Genomic DNA, 14,325 nt, shown 5'->3' on the forward strand with positions numbered 1-14,325 from the left:
CGCTCCCCAACAACCAGCTTTTACTACACCTTGATTTGTCCAATCAGGGTGCAGAATGCACTGTGCAGTGCTCACTGCATTGCAGGGCATTTGATGGGGTGAACATCCGCTGAGCACCCTGCAAATTCGGGTGTTCCGCGAATGGGGAAAACAGCCAATGTTCGGCCCGAACTCATGCTCGGACCGAACTGTTCCTCCAACACTCACAGTAACTGTCTATTCTCAAATATAATTATTTTTCTTTCTCTTATTAGTTATCTCTATGGGAAACCTTTGGATGGTATGGCCTATGTGCTGTTCTCGGTGTCGAGAGATGGTGAGAAGAAAAGTCTACCAAATACCCTAAGAAGGATTGAGGTATTGATTCTTATTATGTTAAAGCCCTAGTGAACCTTCAGTTTAAATCAGCAAAATATATTTCATGTTCCCCAAAATAAAAAATGTGCAAAGTCTTCGATTTCATTCACATGGATGATATTAATCCTTTTAAAGCAGCCACAGCCTACGCAGAAAAGCCTGTTTCCCACCTGCAACTGCAGAGTGGGACTCTTTCTCTTTGTGAGAAGCAGTGGTCCTGTTGCAGAGATCCAAAATACCCCTTACTGAGTTAGGTCCATAGCTCTGCAATCATCAAAAGTCATGCTCCCTGCTGAAATTAGAGCTCTCGCTCAGTCTCAGCAGGGGACATGTAGGACCTCTGCTAAAGATCACAGCTTCTCTACAGAGAGCAAGTCTCACTCTGCAGCTGCTGGCAGGGGACAGGCTTTTCTACTCAGGCTGTGTTAGAAAGGATTTACAGCCAGCAAATGACATAACCAGTGATAAGGATATGGTAGGTGCCAGCACCCACTGCTCTCTTAATAACCATTGACAAGAAACTGTCATATATATAGTAGAAAAAGAAAAGGAGATATTATATATAATATTCGGCTCCCGCCAAATGAGCAAAATGTTTAGACGAAAGCCTGAACAAGCAAAGTTAATCCTGAGCCTGTGTTGAGACTGAACTGAAAGTCCATCCCTAAAAATATGTATAATAGTGGCATGCTTCAATCATGACAAGCTTATAGGGGACTAAATTATAGTAATATGACCCTCTAAACAGCAGTGTCTTCACAATACTTAGGCCAGAAATTGCAATTTTGGCAATATATGGTCCCCAAATGCAGGGCCATCCAATATTGATTGGACCCTGGGCAAATATTTTCTTGGGCTCTCTCAAATCCACTTATCAACTATTTGCAGGCAGTTTGGGCTCAAAGGGGCAGCTGCTTTGGGCCCAACAACAATGACCGGGCCCAGGGCAGCTGCCCCTTTTGCCCTGTGTTAAAGACAACACTGCCCAAATGGGCAAATGTATGAAACACACAGGCAAAGATTGATCAACTGTTATATTATTCAAGCAGAAAATAGGCAATCAGTACAATACTCAGGCATAAAATGGTCAATTGCAATCATATATGCAAAAAATGCCCAAGCAAGACAATATGTGGGCAACAAATTGGCAACCGTGACTATATGAGGAAACAAACAGGCAATCACAACTACTATATGGGGCAACAAGCTGGCAATTTTGACAATATACGAACAATTGTGGCAATAGGCAGGCAATAAATGCAATACAATATGCAGACGACAAACAGGCAATTGTGACAATATACTGGATACCCCCCCCCCCCCCCAGGAAAAAATACCTGTCTCTATTTTGGCCACTAGCAAAAATTTCCCTCCTTTAGCAAAAATCGCCTCTTCCCCAACAAAACCCTCCAGTAATAATCTCTGCTGTGTTTTGTAGAGACTTAAATCCTTGATACTCGCTTTGCCAGAGCTCCCTTTGCCACTCCTGTGCAGCTGGTGATAATACCCAGTGTCGGTGATCCCAGGTATGGGGGAGCATTTATCTCCTCCAATGTGATAGTGCTCGTGTCTAGAAGCCAATCTCTGGGCACTTTCAATACCAGATAACACTACTGCTGATTTTAGTGCCTATCTGATAGAAGCAGGAATGGTGGGGGAGGGGGGGGGACTGGCAAGGTGAGTATCTTTACAAAGACCCTGTCAGTTTGTCTTGAATTGGTAGAGTAACAATAGCCTTCAGACAGTAGAAATCCTTTTCAGATCTCAAGTGTGCCTTATCTTGTTCATGAATTGCTTGTTTTCAGATAAATTGTTAAATTGTATTTATTACAATTGCCTGAATAAAACTTTACTTTGGCTGGTCTAATTCTAGATACAAGATGGTGAAGGCTCTGCTGTTCTGAAGCGAGAGGACCTAGTGACGTACTTCCAGGAGGAGAAGGACATGCTTCAATGGAGACTAAGTGTATCCGCTACAGTCATCACTGACTCAGGTGGGAGCTTCAACGCGCTGGTGTCTACTCAAATCTGAAATATCCGTTTTGGAGTTTAGAATGCCTGTAATTGCTTTCTAGAATAAAGAGGCCAACATAGACGTACTTTCTTTTATGCAATTTGGCACATTGGGTGGTGAGTGTTTTTCATTGATTCTGTCATCTGAAGCCGATTCAGCCTTGTCTCATGGGACCTTGATGGCTTTCAGGTCTGTTTTAAAAGTGGACCGCCAGCTTGTAGACTGTCTTCCTTGTTGCTTCTTTATTCTAGGTGGTGGCTTCCAACACATTATGATTTTGGGTATGTGGTGGTTGGGTAGGTGCAGAATATGTTCGTCCAGCTGTAGTTACCTGATTGGTGACTGATTGACGACTTTGGGATTCAGTCTCTGTGATGTCATCATTTACATCTCTGGTAAAATTAATTCAGTTTTTGAGCAATTTTACTGGCATATAGGGCAGTGGGTATAATAATAGCTCTGCAATGGCGGATCCCAAGCCCATGCTGAGAAATGTGGAAGGTTGGATGCTGGGCCAGCAATCCAACCCGTATAACGTTTTATCGCTATGGAAACATTGAATGCATAAACAAAATGGGGATTTGTCATTTTTACATGGTGGGCTGTAGGTTAATTGCCCCATCTACTAAGCATTTAAAGTAATTTATTTTTAAAGGGACCCTGTTCCCAGTAGACATGTGCAAACTGAAATATTTCGTTTTGGAATTTACAGTGCCTTGCGAAAGTATTCGGCCCCTTTGAACTTTTCAACCTTTTGCCACATTTCAGGCTTCAAACATAAAGATATAACATTTTTATTTTTTGTGAAGAATCACCAACAAGTGGGACACAAGTGTGAAGTGGAACGAAATCTATTGGATTTTTGAAACTTTTTTAACTAATAAAAAATGAAAAGTGGAGCGTGCAAAATTATTCAGCCCCCTTGCTTTAATACTTTGTAGAGCCCCCTTTTGCTGCGATTACAGCTGCAAGTCGCTTGGGGTATGTCTCTATCAGTTTTGCACATCGAGAGACTAAAATTCTTGCCCATTCTTCCTTGCAAAACAGCTCGAGCTCAGTGAGGTTGAATGGAGAGCGTTTGTGAACAGCAGTTTTCAGCTCTTTCCACAGATTCTCGATTGGATTCAGGTCTGGACTTTGACTTGGCCATTCTAACACCTGGATATGTTTATTTGTGAACCATTCCTTTGTAGATTTTGCTGTATGTTTGGGATCATTGTCTTGTTGGAAGATAAATCTCCGTCCCAGTTTCAGGTCTTTTGCAGACTCCAACAGGTTTTCATCCAGAATGGTCCTGTATTTGGCTGCATCCATCTTCCCCTCAATTTTAACCATCTTCCCTGTCCCTGCTGAAGAAAAGCAGGCCCAAACCATGATGCTGCCACCACCATGTTTGACAGTGGGGATGGTGTGTTGAGGGTGATGAGCTGTGTTGCTTTTACGCCAAACATATCGTTTTGCATTGTGGGCAAAAAGTTTGATTTTGGTTTCATCTGACCAGAGCACCTTCTTCCACATGTTTGGTGTGTCTCCCAGGTGGCTTGTGGCAAACTTTAGACGAGACTTTTTATGGATATCTTTGAGAAATGGCTTTCTTCTTGCCACTCTTCCATAAAGGCCAGATTTGTGCAGTGTAAGACTGATTGTTGTTCTATGGACAGACTCTCCCACCTCAGCCGTAGTTCTCTGCAGTTCATCCAGAGTGATCATGGGCCTCTTGGCTGCATCTCTGATCAGTCTTCTCCTTGTCTGAGCTGAAAGTTTAGAGGGACGGCCAGGTTTTGGTAGATTTGCAGTGGTCTGATACTCCTTCCATTTCAAAATGATCGCTTGCACAGTAGACATGTGCATTCGTTTTCGTCCGAATACATTTTCGTTCGAATTTCTGCTATTTTCGTTTTCGTTTTGACAAACGATAACAAAAGCACAGAATCCGAAAAAAGAAAGATCCGACATAAATAAATGCTTTATTTTCCTTTTCATTGTTACAACAGTTCGATATAGAATAGGAGATTCGACGTGACTCTGACAATTACAATCTGTGTCTATAGAACCTGTGGTTGAATGTGCCTAACCTTACCACTATTAGTCCAAGATTATATAGAGAAAATATTCGACAGAGAAAAAAGATTTGACAGAGAGAAAAGATTCTGCAAGTTACTGTCCTAAAAAGTGTTTGGGGACCCGGGTCCTGCCCCAGGGGACATGTATCAATGCAAAAAAAGTTTTAAAAACTGCAGTTTTTTCAGGAGCAGTGATTTTAATAATGATTAAAGTGAAACAATAAAAGTGTAATATTCCTTTAAATTTCGTATGGGGGGGGGGGGGGGGGTGTCTATAGTATGCCTGTGAAGGGGCGTATGTTTCTGGTGCTTAGAACTGTCCCTGCACAAAGTGTCATTTATGCAGGAAAAAAAGTCCTTTAAAATCACTCGCAGCTATTATGAATTGTCGGCTCCGTAATACAGAGAACACTCATTGAAAGTCATTGATAAAAAAATAAATAAAAAAAAAGCGTGGGGGTCCCTCAAATTCAATTACCAGGCCCTTCAGGTCTGGTATGGATATTAAGGGGAACCCTGCGTCAAATTTTTTTAAAAATTTGACGTGGGGTTCCCCCTTAATAGCCATACCAGACCCTTCAGGTCTGGTATGGATATTAAGGGGAAGCCCGCATCAAATTAAAAAAAAAATTGACGCGGGGGTCCGCCTAAAAATCCATACCAGACCCTTTATCCGAGCACGCAACCTCGCAGGCCGCAGGAAAAGAGGGGGGGACGAGAGAGCGGCCCCCCCTCCCTCCTGAACCGTACCAGGCCACATGCCCTCAACATTGGGAGGATGCTTTGGGGGTCTGTGACCCCTCAAAGCACCTTGTCCCCATGTTGATGAGGACAAGGGCCGGTGGTTGTGGGGGTCTGCGGGCGGGGGGCTTATCAGAATCTGGAAGCCCCCTTTAACAAGGGGACCCCCAGATCCCGGCCCCCCTTGTTTGAAATGGTAAGGGGGTACAAAAGTATCCCTACCATTTCACAAAGAAAGTGTAAAAAATTGTTAAATAAGACAAACACACTTTTGAAAAATTCCTTTATTAAAAAAAAAAAAAAAGACTCCAGCGGTGGTAATCCACTCTTGCTATCCAGCGACAGACGATCATCTCTCCGGGGTCCAGCGATGGCTGATCTGAATCAGCGCAGCAAATCCATCCATCTTCTGTCTCCACGGAGGAGACTGCGGGGATTCCGGTGGCCTGACGTTTGTTATATGCGGAGGGCAGGGCCACCCGTCACCTGACCCCGCCCCCCTCTGGCGCAAGGGGAAACCCGGGGTTCCCCGTGACGTATGGGTGACCCGCACCCCTCTGATGTAACACAGGCAGGTTTCCGTTACATCAGAGGGGGCCGGGGTCACCCATACGTCACGGGGAACCTCGGGTTTCCCCTTGCGTCAGAGGGGGGCGGGGTCAGGTGACGGGTGGCCCCGCCCTCCGTATATAAGAAACGTCAGGCCTGCAGTGTCTCCTCCGTGGAGACAGAAGATGGATGGATTCGCTGCGCTGATTCAGATCAGCCATCGCTGGACCCCGGAGAGATGATCGTCCGTCACTGGATAGCAAGAGTGGATTACCACCGCTGGAATCTTTTTTTTTTTTTTTTTTTTTTTAATAAAGGAATTTTTCAAAAGTGTGTTTGTCTTATTTAACTATTTTTACACTTTCTTTGTGAAATGGTAGGGGTACTTTTGTACCCCCTTACCATTTCAAACAGGGGGGGTGGGATCTGGGGTCCCCTTGTTAAAGGGGGCTTCCAGATTCTGATAAGCCCCCCACCTGCAGACCCCCACAACCACCAGCCAGGGTTGTGGGGATGAGGCCCTTGTCCTCATCAACATGGGGACAAGGTTCTTTGAGGGGTCACAGACCCCCCAAAGCATCCTCCCAATGTTGAGGGCATGTGGCCTGGTACGGTTCAGGAGGGAGGGGGGGGCGCTCTCTCGTCCCCCCTCTTTTCCAGGTTGAGTGCTCGGATAAAGGGTCTGGTATGGATTTTTAGGGGGACCCCCACGTCAATTTTTTTCTTAAATTTGAGGCGGGGTTCCCCTTAATATTCATACCAGACCTGAAGGGTCTGGTAATTGAATTTGGGGGGCCCCCACGCTTTTTTTTTTTTTTGATCAATGACTTTCAATGAGTGTTCTCTGTATTACGGAGCCGACAATTCATAATAGCTGCGAGTGATTTTAAAGGACTTTTTTTCCTGCATAAATGACACTTTGTGCAGGGACAGTTCTAAGCACCAGAAACATGTGCCCCTTCACAGGCATACTATAGACACCCCCCCCCCCCCCCCACCGTTTGAAATTTAAAGGAATATTACACTTTTATTGTTTCACTTTAATCATTATTAAAATCACTGCTCCCGAAAAAACGGCCGTTTTTAAAACTTTTTTTTGCATTGATACATGTCCCCTGGGGCAGGACCCGGGTCCCCAAACACTTTTTAGGACAGTAACTTGCAAATTAGTCTTTAAAATTAGCACTTTAGATTTTGAACGTTGGAGTCCCATAGACTTTAATAGGGTTCTAAAGTTCACACGAAGTATGCTATATACTAGCTCCGTCGAATCTTCTTTATACATTCGACAGACACCATAAGCCTTCAAAGACAGATTCGACCCGAATTCATGTGGATTTTTGGACGAATGCAATTTTTGAACGAAAAACGAAATAAATAAAAACGAATTTCGGGAGTACCGTAACAAAATAAATACATTTTTCGGACGAAAACGAAATTCCGAAATGAAATATTTTATTCTGCACATGTCTATTGCACAGTGCTCCTTGGGATGTTTAAAGCTTGGGAAATCTTTTTGTATCCAAATCCGGCTTTAAACTTCTCCACAACAGTATTACGGACCTGCCTGGTGTGTTCCTTGGTCTTCATGATGCTCTCTGCGCTTTCAACAGAACCCTGAGACTATCACAGAGCAGGTGCATTTATACAGAGACTTGAATACACACAGGTGGATTCTATTTATCACCATCAGTCATTTAGGACAACATTGGATCATTCAGAGATCCTCGCTGAACTTCTGGAGTGAGTTTGCTGCACTGAAAGTAAAGGGGCCGAATAATTTTGCACGCACCACTTTTCAGTTTTTCATTTGCTAAAAAAGTTTAAAATATCCAATAGATTTCGTTCCACTTCACAATTGTGTCCCACTTGTTGGTGATTCTTCACAAAAAATTAAAATTTTATATCTTTATGTTTGAAGCCTGAAATGTGGCAAAAGGTTGAAAAGTTCAAGGGGGCTGAATACTTTCGCAAGGCACTGTAGTTTTCATCCGAAAAATACATTTATTTAGTTACTCCCGAAATTCATTTTTATTTATTTTGTTTTTCGTTAAAAAATTGCATTCCTCTGAAAATCCGAATTAATTACGGCCGAATCTGTCATTGAAGGCTTATGGCGTCTGTCGAAATGTTTAAAGAAGATTCGACGTAGCAGTGAAGCTCACTTATGATGCTGTAATCATACATTCCGGTCGAATATTTTGACTACAAGCTATAGTTGGATTCTAATGTTGTACATCTTCTATGGGGTTTTTTTTTTTTTAAGGCTATTTGCATTGCACACAGGTCATGTTAGCATTAGCATTAAGAAAAAAAAAATTAAGAAAAAAAAAATGCGTGGGGGTCCCCCGAAATTCCATACCAGGCCCTTCGGCTCTGGTATGGATATTAAGGGGAACCCCGTGCCAAAAAAAATGGCGTGGGGGTCCCCTTTAAAATCCATACCAGGCTCTTCAGGTCTGGCATGGATTTTAAGGGGAACCCCGTGCCATGCGTCAGAGGGGGCGGAGTCACCGGGTGGCCCCGCCCTCCGTTATAAAAGAATTGTCAGAAGAAGAGAAGCGTCACACAGCGGGAGCCTCCCATTGCGCGGAGCGGCCCGTGAACCAAGATGAGACGCCGTGGAGGAAGGTGCCGGACGAGAACACCAGACCAAGAAGAAGCGGATCGGAGGAAGAAGAGGATCAGAGGAAGAAGAAGATGGAGGAAAAAACCGAAGGATGAAGAAAAGAAGAAGGAAGAAAGAATATTTTAATAAAGGAATTGTCAAAGACCGTCTCCTGTCATTTTTAACACTTTGTCACTTTTTTGGTGAAATGGTAGGGGTACTTTGTACCCCCTTACCATTTCACACAGGGGGGGAGGCCAGGATCTGGGGGTCCCCTTGTTAAAATCAAATCATTCTCTGCAGCTATTACCTTGTACCACCACCCCCTCCCTTTAGAATGTAAGCTTTATGAGCAGGGCCCTCCTATACCTTTTGTATTGTACTGTAATTGTGTTGTCCCGCCTATCCATTGTAAAGTGCTGCGTAAACTGTTGGCGCTATATAAATCGTGAATAATAATAATAATAAAGGGGGCTTCCAGATTCTGATAAGCCCCCCGCCCGCAGACCCCCACAACCACCGGCCAGGGTTGTGGGGATGAGGCCCTTGTCCTCATCAACATGGGTTCAAGGTGCTTTGAGGGGCTACCTCAAAGCACCCTCCCAATGTTGAGGGCATGTGGCCTGGTACGGTTCAGGAGGGGGGGACGCTCTCTCGGCCCCCCCTCTTTTCCGGCGGCCTGCCAGGTTGCGTGCTCGGATAAGGGTCTGGTATGGATTTGGAAGGGGACCCCACACCATTTTTTTTGGCGTGGGGTTCCCCTTAAAATCCATGCCAGACCTGAAGGGCCTGGTATGGATTTTGAGGGGGGGACCCACACCATTTTTTTTTTTTTTTTTGGCACGGGTTTCCCCTTAAAATCCACGCCAGACCTGAAGGGCCCGGTATGCCGTTTTTTTTTTTTTTAACATTAAAGTCGTGTTGTAAGTCGCGCTGTGATTCACACTCAAGTCGTGTCCAAGTTGCCTCCCAAAGTCATGCTGGAAGTCGTGTTGCCTCTGTGTGAATGAATGGACTGTTATGATACAAGTTCCATAGACACAGATTGTTATTGTTAGAGTCACGTTGAATCTCCTATCTGTATCGAACTGTGTCAAAACGAACACGAAAATAAAACATTTATTTATGTCGGATCTTTTGTTTTTCGGACTCTGTGCTTTCGTTATCGTTTGTCAAAAACGGACGAAAACGAATGCACATGTCTAGTTGCCAGACCATTCATTTCAGCAACAGTCTTCTCATATGTGAATTTAACATATTTAATGCATTTTATTTACCTGTAAAAGTTGATGTAAAAGCTACACAATTTGTGGAAATATTTTATACATGGTAAACACCCAAAAGGTCTTGGACTGCTGTTGCGTGCTGGTATCTTGGATGTGATGTCAGCAACCCCAGCAAACTCAAAACTGTTACTCAAGGTACACACTACAGTATTCCTATTCACTTACCAGCAACTGCATAAAAGGTTATGTAGGGAGGTGAGGAGAGGGGTAAAGGAGTTGGGCCAGCACATACAGTAGGCATTCCCAGAAGAGAAGAGGGCAATAATGTGGCAGAGAAATAACTGTGGCTTTATTATAGAACTGACTCTTGTCTGGAGTGGTCGAAAAATATACCTTCCAAATTAACAAAAAATCTGGAAAGATAAAAAAATGCTGCAGATTGCAGAAGAATTTAAAACATTTGATTTTTTTTGGTGATTTTACCTGCAATTTATTTTTATGTTGGTGACAAGGTTTTTTTTAAGAGCAGCATGCAAACCCATGAACAGTACTGTTTAAGCTCACTGAATCTCATTAGTAAAACGGCCAGATATACTGTAGTTGGCAAGTAAAGTAACATCACTGACATATAAAAAGAGACTTTAGGCAATTCCTCCTGGGGTATGCATATAAACATCTAAAAAAACGAAGGCTTTCTGGGAAAATACCAAAACATTACTGTTCATTGATAGGTATTCTGGTTTGTTAAAGGCCATGTGATCTATTATAAAGCGGGTAGGTTAGGCATTTACTTCAAGGTCTGTAATGTACCCAGAAGTCCCCTTTTTACTTTTGAATAAGCTATTTGCATATACAGTGGGGCAAAAAAGTATTTAGTCCACCACCAATTGTGCAAGTTCTCCCACTTAAAAAGATAAGAGAGGCCTGTAATTGTCATCATAGGTATACCTCAACTATGAGAGACAAAATGTGGAAGCAAATCCAGACAATCACATTGTCTGATTTTTGAAAGAATTTATTTGCAAATTATGATGGAAAATAAGTATTTGGTCACCTACAAACAAGCAAGATTTCTGTCTCTCACAGACCTGTATCTTCTTCTTTAACCACTTAAGCCCCAGACCAATTTGCAGCCAAAGGACCAAGCCCCTTTTTGCGATTCGGCACTGTTTTGCTTTAACTGACAATTGCCCGGTCGTGCGACGTGGCTTCCAAACAAAATTAGCATCCTTTTTCCCCACAAATAGAGCTTTCTTTTGGTGGTATTTGATCAACTCTGTGTTTTTTATTTTTTGCGCTATAAACAAAAATAGAGCGACAATTTTGAAAAAAATGCAATATTTTGTACTTTGTGCTATAATAAATATTCCCCAAAAATATATAAAAAACATATTGTTTTCCTCAGTTTAGGCCAATTCGTATTCTTCTACATATTTTTGGTAAAAAAAATTGCAATCAGGGATTATTGATTGGTTTGCGCAAAAGTTATAGCGTTTACAAAATAGGGCATAGTTTTATAGCATTTTTATTAATATTTTTTTTTTCCTAGTAATGGCGGCGGTCAGCGGTTTTTATTATGACTGCGGCATTATGGCAGACACATCGGACATGTTTGACACATTTTTGGGACCATTGTCATTTATACAGCAATCAGTGCTATTTAAATGCACTGATTCCTGTGTAATGACTAGGGGGCAGTGTAGGTGTTATGTATGATGTTATGTGTTTTTTTTAATTGTAGGGGGGCGTGGCTTGTCATGTGATGTCACTGATCGTCTTTCCCTATAAAAGGGAACAGACGATCGGTGACAGCCACAGTAGGAAGCACGGGGAGAGGTTTGTTTACACAGACCCCTCCTCATTCTTCAGCTCTGTGATCTGATGGCGGGACACAAGCGGCGATCGGGTCTGCTGGTCCCGCGGCCAAAGTCACGGAGCTCAGGACCGGGTTGGGAGCGCGCTGCCGGCGGCACTCTCCCGACCCATGGCTGGGCACTTAAAGAGCAACGTACAGGTATGTGCTTGTGCCCAGCCATGCCATTCTGCCGACATACATCGGCATGAGGCGGTCCTTAAGTGGTTAAGAGGCCCCTCTGTCCTCCACTCATTACCTGTATTAATGGCACCTGTTTGAACTTGTTATCAGTATAAAAGACACCTGTCCACAACCTCACTGTGAGAAATCACTTTGATTTGTGGCACCATGGTCACTTCCCCACAACACACGTTTTTCACACTTGCCTCTTGGCCTGGGCCTTTTGGCTAGGACCAGGGGAAATTTTTATTCCTGGCCGGAGGGCCGGCCATTGTATTGCACAATGATCACTTTTCACTCACTCTCCCACTTCTTTCCCCCCACTTTCTTTTTATTTAACCCCGTGTTTGTCACTTTTTTGTATTTTTATGTTTGGTGTTGTCACAGTTTGTCACAGTGTGATGAGTAGGGTGTCGGTCCTCGGGCCAACCCTGAAAGTCTTGGGAGGGGGTGGACATAGGCCTTTTGGCTGGGTTCGACCTCTCTCTCTCAGGGGGGTCTCCCTTCGGAGGAGCCTCAACCGAGTACTTGGGTGGGTCTGTTTCAAAAGACCTTCCAGAGAAAGGGGTCATCTGGTCTCGGCCAGATGGACCAAGTATAGTACCTCAGTCCCCATCTGGAGCCTAAGACCCCAGGGGATCAGGCTAAGGTGCTTCCTCGTGGAGGACAGTGGTACACCCATTGCACGTTTTTGTGTTTCACTCTTTATGTGTGTGCACTTTTTTTGGCACCGGGTGGAAGTTTTTGGGTGTGTTTTGCACGCCACTGGCTTTTTATTAAAAAAAAAAAAAAAAAACTGTCCACAACCTCAAACAGTTACACTCCAAACTCCACTATGGTGAAGACCAAAGAGCTGTTGAAGGACACCAGAAACAGAATTGTAGACCTGCACCAGGCTGGGAAGACTGAATCTGCAATAGGCAAGCAGCTTGGTGTGAAGAAATCAACTGTGGAAGCAATAATTAGAAAATGGAAGACATACAAGACCACTGATAATCTGCATCGATCTGGGGCTGCACGCAAGATCTGGGGCTGCAATGATCACAAGAACGGTGAGAAAAAATCCCAGAACCACACGGGGGGACCTAGTGAATGACCTGCAGAGAGCTGGGACCAACGTAACAAAGGCTACCATCAGTAACACACTACACCACCAGATCCTGCAGTGCCAGACGTGTCTCCCCGCTTAAGCCAGTACATGTCCGGGCCCATCTGAGGTTTGATAGAGAGCATTCGGATGATCCAGAAGAGGATTGAGAGAATGTCATATGGTCAGATGAAACCAAAGTAGAATTGTTTGGTAGAAACACAACCCGTCTTGTTTGGAGGAGAGAAAATGCTGAGTTGCAACCAAAGAACACCATACCTACTGTGAAGCATGGGGGTGGCAATATCATGCTTTGGGGCTGTTTCTCTGCAAAGGGAACAGGACGACTGATCCATGTACATGAAATAATGAATGGGGCCATGTATCCTGAGATTTTGAGTGAAAACCTCCTCCCATCAGCAAGGGCATTGAAAATGAAACGTGGCTGGGTCTTTCAGCATGACAATGATCCCAAACACACCGCCCAGGCAACAAAGGAGTGGCTTCATAAGAAGCATTTCAAGGTCCTGGAGTGGCCTACACAGTCTCCAGATCTCAACCCCATAGTAAACCTTTGGAGGGAGTTGAAAGTCAGTGTTGCCCAGCGACAGCCCCAAAACATCACTGCTCTAGTGGAGATCTGCATGGAGGAATGGGCCAACATACCAGCAACAGTGTGTGACAACCTTGTGAAGACTTACAGAAAAAGTTTGACCTCTGTCATTGCCAACAAAGGATATATAACATAATATCAAGATGGACTTTTGATATTGACAAAATACTTATTTTCCACCGTAATTTGCAAATAAATTCTTTCAAAAATCAGACAATGTGATTGTCTGGATTTTTTTCCACATTTTGTCTCTCATAGTTGAGGTATACCTATGATGACAATTACAGGCCTCTCAACTTTTTTTAAGTGGGAGAACTTGCACAATTGGTGGTGGACTAAATACATTTTTGTCCCACTGTAATAATTTTAGCTTAATTTCCTATATAGCTAATGTATTTTGGCATCAATTTTGTGTTTTTAATTGCAGGCAGTGATATGGTAGAAACTGAGCTTAGTGACATCTACATGGTGAACTCCCCGTACAAAGTTCTCTATACCAAAACCTCCAAATTTTTCAAGCCTGGAATGCCTATGGATCTAATGGTAAGACAATATATTGGGAGTTTATTGTATATTTAAATTGAATGTAAGTTTAAATCAGATAAGGGGATCTGAAAAGCAAGCTACCCTGCTGTACTGTCTCATTAGCTAAATCCTAGTGCTCTGGCAAGCCTTTGGCATGTATTTGTCAGTTTATTTGTTAATTAAAGGTTGTATACAGCTACCAAAAAATAGAAACCAACAGTTTACAAAGGTATAAACTTTAAAAAAAAAAAAAACCGAATACTAAATTGACCCCAGATCATTATAGCAAAGCAAGCTAATCTGCTGTACTGTCTTTTTCGCTAAACCTTCTGGCAAGGCTTAGTCATGTATTACAGTTTTTTTGTGAACTAAAACATATTTATAGCTACAAAAACCAGAAACCAACAGTTTACAAACTTATAAACCTTAAAAAAAAAAAAAAAACTCAAAATAAATTGACCCCAAACCATTATTATAGTGACCCTTTCATGATGTCCCGATTACTAT

At 43.1% G+C, this 14,325-nt stretch overlaps 1 protein-coding gene across 1 annotated transcript in view; it reads left to right on the plus strand.

The window, feature by feature from the left end:
• LOC143961248 (venom factor-like) overlaps nt 1-14,325 on the plus strand; it is a 205,025-nt gene that overhangs the window by 46,063 nt on the left and 144,637 nt on the right. Inside the window, exons 8-10 of the mRNA XM_077470483.1 lie at nt 255-357; nt 2,231-2,351; nt 13,721-13,836. Of these exons, the coding sequence (XP_077326609.1) occupies nt 255-357; nt 2,231-2,351; nt 13,721-13,836 (340 nt within the window). The remainder of the gene's footprint in view (nt 1-254; nt 358-2,230; nt 2,352-13,720; nt 13,837-14,325) is intronic.

The sequence above is a fragment of the Lithobates pipiens genome, unplaced genomic scaffold (genome assembly GCF_037356315.1).
Source record: "Lithobates pipiens isolate NorthernLeopardFrog02 unplaced genomic scaffold, aLitPip1_a1.2 Scaffold_8, whole genome shotgun sequence".
Classification (NCBI taxonomy): Eukaryota; Metazoa; Chordata; class Amphibia; order Anura; family Ranidae; genus Lithobates; species Lithobates pipiens.